The sequence below is a fragment of the Epithele typhae genome (genome assembly GCF_022376455.1).
Source record: "Epithele typhae strain CBS 203.58 chromosome Unknown BXZ73scaffold_328, whole genome shotgun sequence".
NCBI classification, from domain to species: domain Eukaryota; kingdom Fungi; phylum Basidiomycota; class Agaricomycetes; order Polyporales; family Epitheliaceae; genus Epithele; species Epithele typhae.
In genome coordinates, this window is record NW_025954519.1 from 9,858 (window position 1) to 16,136 (window position 6,279).

The window sequence follows — 6,279 nt, forward strand, 5'->3', positions numbered from 1 at the left end:
GACGGTGCAGCTCTCCCGGACGCTCGACTCGCAGTTCTTCCGCATCTGGGGCGCGATCTACTCCGTCGCGACGCTCGTCCTCTGGGTCGCCGTCTTCACGCGGACGGCCACCCTCGTCCCCCACGGCGCGATCTTCGAGAGCCCGTGCGTGGACGAGTACGACCTCCAGCGCGCCGCCGCGCTCGCCGAGAAGGAGAAGCAGGCCTCGCAGGCGTCCGGCGCGAGCACGCCCGTCTGAGTCTGATCCCCAAGCACTGGAGTGGCACCGGGCGCAGGCCAGGCCTGGGCGCCTCGCCGCCGGCGACCAATCACAGGGCGGAGGTTGTATAACACTGTACCACGACTCGCGCACGGCCTCCTCGCCTGCATCACCCCTTAGACACACGCCCGCCACGGCACCCCGCGGGCCCGAGCCAACGAGCGTGCGCGGGTTGCGAGAGAGCCGCGACGGGCGATACATTACAGACCCAGGTCACAGAGCCTGTAGCACACGGCGATAATATATAATGCGGCGCCGCGGCCGCCGCGCAGGTGGGGCCGCGGCGCGCGGAGGGGATGGTCCTGTGTCCGGCACACTGTCCAAAATAGTAAAGATACAGGACGCGGTACGTACGCACGAAATGGAGGCGGAGGCCCGAGGCTGAGGTGAGCTGAGCTGCGCCCGAGGGCTGCAGCGCTCGTATGAGGGATGTCGGAAAAACCAAATCGGCCTCGCGAGGCCTCGCGAGGGATTCCGGACTGATCGGTGTTGCGAGGGCTCGCGAGCCAGGCTAATTAGCTCGCAATGTGATTACCGCCGTGACAGCCCCTTGCAAGAGCCGCGCGCCAGCTTGCAATCAGTGCTGTCACTCTTGCGATTGAGCCTCTGACGTTGCAAGCGGCTCGGCATGTTGCGACAGCCAAGCGGAGATCGCAATAGTAGCAGGTCCCATTGCAATTTCCAAGCGGAGATTGAAAAAAAACGGATGACCGACAGGTTTTAGCTTCCTTCAATTACTTCTTACCCTTCTATTACCAAGTCATCAATTCCTACTATTAATGAGACGGTATTATTAATCATTGACTCGATCTAAGGACTCTACAATTGATACTCTTGAGACGGCATACTAATACTCTACTAGTACTTTACAACTAACCTACAACTACTCTGAAACTACAACTGTTGCATACAAATGGTACTACTAGGAGATTAGTATCGTGACTACACTGAACAGAAATGACTCGCAGTATGGGAATCGAACTCGCGATTGCATGTCATTGAAGAGTGCAGGTCTATCGAGGCGTGAAAAACCGTTAGTCCATGAGTCTGTTATAAGCATTGTAACATACCTTCATATACCACATTGTTTCGGTGTGCTTCTGTAAGGCTTCACCTTGTTACCGTCACCTGGCAGTATCCAGTGCTTCCCAGTTAACTAGCATGAACACAATAATCTGCAACTGTCTATCCAGTCAATTTTGCCCGCATTGAGCGACCAGTACCAGAGCGTCAGTGTGTGCACGTGGGGCGCCCTCTCGGCCCAGCAAACCTAAGCTACCACCACCAGCTCGTTGTGAGAGCGGGTGTTTGCTATGGCGGAAACGACGTGAACACACCGGCCACGCCACCTACACATGTGCGCGCCCCTCCTCCACGTCGGCGACGACCTTGAGCTCCGGGTCGGGGCGCTCGACCAGCCGGTACGGCTGTGGCCAGTCTGTGTACCACGCGAGCATCTTCCTGGTCCCCGCGTCCACGAAGCGCGCCGCGGTAACAATACTGTAGTTCGGGTCGACCACGTTGCGCATGTGGTGGGCTAAGCCCCGGCACGCGCAGCTCGAGGAACTCGGTGGTCTGGTTCAGGAGCAGCGTGGCGTCGAGTGTCTGGGTATTGAGCGGCTGTCGTCCCCAAGGCTGTTCAGTGAGGGGGAGACGAGCGCGGTCGCGGTCACGCTCCCGCTCTGCACGACGGTGTTGAACAGGAAGAAGTCGTACTCGCTAGAAGCCAAGCCCGGATCGAAGGAGAGATCATGTCGCAGCGTCAGCTATGTCGACAGCAGCAGCCCGCGGGCGTAGAAAGGGTGTGCACATGACTCACATGCTGGGCCCTTGTCCTGCCGTGAAGTTGAACTCGTTGCCGCCCCGCAGCCAAGGCGTGACGGTCTGAACCTGGAGCACCTTGATGCCGTCGTTGAGCCAAGAAATCTGTGAATGTTATCGTCAGCCCCCTGGCGTGCTGCATGCGAGCGAGTCACCCACATCAGTGGGATCCGCGCTGTCTCCTTGAACGACAATGTCGTTGCCGTGGATGAACGCGTTGAAAATCGCAGAAACCGCTGCGAGGCCGGCCTCCTCCTTCTGGGGAGCAAGACGCCCTGCCACGGGCAGCGCAACCGTGGATGTCGGCGAGAGCGTGAACGAGTTCGTAGAGACCACAGAGCCGATGTTGACATCCTCGAAAAAGTTCTGGGACGCGATCTAGCTGAGCTCCACACCAACTTGAGAGGGCTGCGCATCCCATCAGCACTTGTCGGACGCAGGAATACGAAAGAAAGGACTTATGTTCATGATGTTGGTCTGAAGCGTCTAGTGAACACCCCCCGCGGGATCGTTGCTCGGCAGGTCGAACGTCTCGATCTTGACCCCGCCCTTCAAGCCGTTCATGCCATTGAGCGTCACCTCCTTCTCGCCCAGCCCGATTCCTGGCACCGAGATGCCGATCGCAGCCACTGTGCCCCTTCCGTCAGCTCTTTGCGCGCCCAACCCTCCGACGGCGACACGCACCCGACAGGTTGCTCCCCGGGATGACCCACTCGAACTCCTCCTCCATCAACATCGCCTTCGTAAAGTCCACGAGGTACGCGACGTCCGCGACCGTGAACGGTGCATCGACCTCGAAGCTCACGCCAACGCCGTCCACCACGTCCACATCCGGCATCTTGATGCTCCCCAGCGCCTTGTCGTTCCAAACAATAGTAAAACCCTCGGGGAACGCGATCTTGGCGTCGACTGCACGATACGGTCGCCGAATGAGAACGGATCAGAGGGGCGACGAGGGCGGGGACATACATGATCTGGCGTTGATGATCGACCCCTTCAGGTTCGTCCCGAACGAGTTCTCCTGCACGTCCTTGATCACCACCATCTCGATCCGCGGCCTCGCACGGGGCCGGACACGATGTTCTGCACGATCAGCTGCGCGAGCACTGGCAGGATCAGGATCAGGCTCGCGTCGGCCTTGATCGTCACGTTCGGCTGCGTGTAAGAGAGTGTGGCCGGGTACTAGTCCCCGATCGTGACGCCCGCGGTGAGCGCGACCTCCGTAGCGAGCTTCGTGAACGCCTTGTCGACAAAGGAAGGGAGGTCGAAGTTCCTGCAAGATTCGGTCAGCCTCCGCGGGCAGGAGAACGTGGACGGGAGTGCGCACGTGAAGATGTTGTCCCTCGCCGCCTCTTGGTGTCGACCGCCCGCTTCGACCCACCGACACCGTTTAGGTACTAGTGGAAGTACCCGCAGAGCGCGATGATCTGGTCGAGGGGCACCGTGTCCTCGCCCGCCTGCTCCGCAAGCAGCTTCGTGACCGTGAGGAGACTCTGTGGGTCCATGTCGAGGTTGAGGTCGAGCGCAGGCCAGGTCGTCGTCGACTTGCCTGCGGACGAGAAGGCGACGGCGTCATCAATGGTCCCGAGGGAAATGCCTCGGAAGGTGACGTTGGACGAGATGTGTGTGATCTCGAGCGCGGCGGTGAACGGGTTCGCGAGCGAGACGGTCGCGGACAAAGGCTGACGTCAGCGTAAGAACGTTCGCCACCCGCGATGGGGCGTACCTTGCAAGGACGCAGAGTTCAGCAGCTTCGAGGAGAGCGCAGGAATCGTTCAGGCTCTCGAACGCGGCGAGGAGTGATTCGAACTTCGTGCTTCACGACCTGGACGTTAGTGCCCCCGACGAACTGGCTCAACATCTCGAGACCTTGCGGCGAGTCGCCCGGCTACCCAATGACGGCGTCAGCGTCGCGGGGCCTTCCAATTAAAATGTTCGTCCTCACCGTGAAGTTGCCCTGCGCGGTCACCGAGTTGTTGCCCATCACCGCGCCGTCGCGCCACAGTTGCAGGCTCATGTCTCCTGTGGCAAGCTGCAGGTTCGACGGGTTGAAGATGTCCACTGCCGGTCTCTCATCGTCAGTCCGTGTCTATCCTCCAGTGAGAGAGAAAAACGCACCGTCGATGCCCAAGTGGATGGCCTCCGCCGATCCGCTGAGGACGTCAGCACTCTTGATCTGGACGAGCAACTGCAGGCCCTGCAGGCCCTGCAAGTTCGACGGCACGTTGAACTTGATCGGGTCGAGCGTGATCGTGCTAATACTCGTGTTCGTGACCGCACGCGCCTGTCCGTTGAGCATGAACGGCATCACCTTGCTGTCCGTCAGGTTCCGGTCTGCACGGCCGTAAGCTCGCGTCGGCGGCGGGTGCACAGAGAGGGCTCACTGAACAACGAGAACACCGGGCTCAAGCGGGGTGTTCTATGGTGATGTCGATCGTCCCCTGCGTCAAGGTCGAGTTCACGACCCTGATCTCGCTCGTGGACGCGCTCGCGGCGGCGGCCCGCTGTACACAAACAACACATCGGCACTCGTGCCCCTCGCGCATCCAGGGAAGTGCGCTCACCGTGCTCAACCCACCGACCACCCCCTGCTCCGTCGTGATGTTGAAGCTGTTCTGGATGCTCTCAATATCAAACTCGAACTCGAACGGCAGCTCCATCCGCGCCTGCACCGTGCGCGAGTTCGTCACCGGCGCCCACTCGCTCTCCTGCGTGAAGTCCAGCGTGAGGTCCCCGATCTCGATCGCCTTGATCAGCGAGATCGCCCCTGTGGCCTTGAACGGGACGTGCAGCTGCAGCGCGCTGAGCCCCGCGCTGAGCCAGTCCACCGGGCTCCCGTCGCCCCAGCTTGGGCATCTCCGTCCACGTTAGCCCCTCGACACGCTGTCGCCCTCGACGGAACCTTGAAACCCCCCGGCCGGGATACGTCAGCAACGCCAATCGGACTATCACGCAAACTTAGACAGTAGAACACTCACCGTGGAAGCTATCAGGAACATGGGGGCTTGGAGGTCGGAGAAACGGGGGGCGGGAGGGGACGAGAAGGCCCCAGAGTGGTGGCATGTTAGGCGGCGCTGCGCTACTTATACGAGGCCTAATGTCCTTGTGCACCCTGCAAGACATGCGGAGAGGCGGGAGCGCGTCGTCCTTGTGGCCTCGCCGGCCGCGTCCTCGGACAGCCTCGCGTCGGGTACAAACACGGGGCCAGCCTGTGTCTGCTCTAACATTGTTGACTGCGAGGTGCTTAAAGGCAGGGGGCGCGCAGACGGGGCGGCGTGGGAGCTAGTACGTGGTGACGTGCACGAGGGTGAGGACGTGCAGGTTGGGGAGGTGGCGGAGGTCGAGGAGGGGCAGGGACGTGCAGCGCAAGGAGGGGTTTCGGGGTTGAGAGGGTGGCCTGGACCAAGAAGGGTAAGGATGCGAACTTGAGGGGCCGGGGGGCGCATCAACTTGGACGCGTCAGGAACCAGAGGGCGCGTTGTGGGGGTCACAAGTGGGAGTCGTGACCAAACCACGGGCGCACTCGATCGACGCTTGCCTGCCGCAGCTGGCGGGGCGGGGCGTGAGCGTCAGACTGGCGAGTGAGGGACGTAAGTTGACGGCCACGACAATGAAAGATAGCACGTACGATGATCACAATGGATCCCCTCAACGAGGTCGGCACGATCTTTTTCAAGAGCTGCCCTTGTCTTGAATGATCGTTCGTGATTCTTGATCCCGCTTGGAGCGTACTTCTTGCCGCATATCGAGCACGGGAGGCAAGAGTCAAGGGGAGCGCGAGGGCGACCTCTCCCGCGCGATGATATAAGCTAGTCGAGGTGCTAAACACACCATCCTGAGCAAGGGTGAATAGAGAGAACGCACCGACTTCAAAGTATATGGAAGGGCACAGCAGAGAATGAGAGACGAGGAGTGAGGAAAGAGGGGGAGCCGAGAGCTATCGCAACGGCATCCAGATCTCGCGATATCATCGCAAGATCTGCCGGCCGTCTCGCAACAAGCCGCAAGACGCTCAAGGGATTGCGATCCTGCTGTCACGTCACGGGAGGCGTTGCAATCTAATCACAAGGCGGCTACGAGAATCTCGGCTCGCAAGGCCGATTTGAATTTTCCGACAGAGAGTTGGGCACAGCCACGGTCGCGCGCGGAGTTCACCGCACGGCCGCGCTGCGCAGGATGCTGCTGAGGTCGAGAGGAGG

General features: G+C 60.5%; 1 protein-coding gene across 1 annotated transcript; it reads right to left on the minus strand.

Annotated features, from left to right (window-relative positions):
• Window positions 1-1,608: 1,608 nt before the first annotated feature.
• Window positions 1,609-5,079, minus strand: BXZ73DRAFT_110158 (uncharacterized protein; the record flags this gene model as incomplete). Its single annotated transcript, XM_048017329.1, has 17 exons — window positions 1,609-1,759; window positions 1,827-1,864; window positions 1,915-1,978; window positions 2,079-2,185; window positions 2,240-2,446; window positions 2,576-2,709; window positions 2,765-2,989; window positions 3,050-3,101; window positions 3,158-3,235; window positions 3,299-3,353; window positions 3,491-3,762; window positions 3,891-3,968; window positions 4,026-4,141; window positions 4,199-4,414; window positions 4,465-4,584; window positions 4,659-4,872; window positions 5,059-5,079. 17 exons carry the CDS (start codon window positions 5,077-5,079, stop codon window positions 1,609-1,611), a joined length of 2,148 nt encoding a protein of 715 aa, XP_047870664.1.
• Between the last annotated feature and the right edge of the window lie 1,200 nt (window positions 5,080-6,279).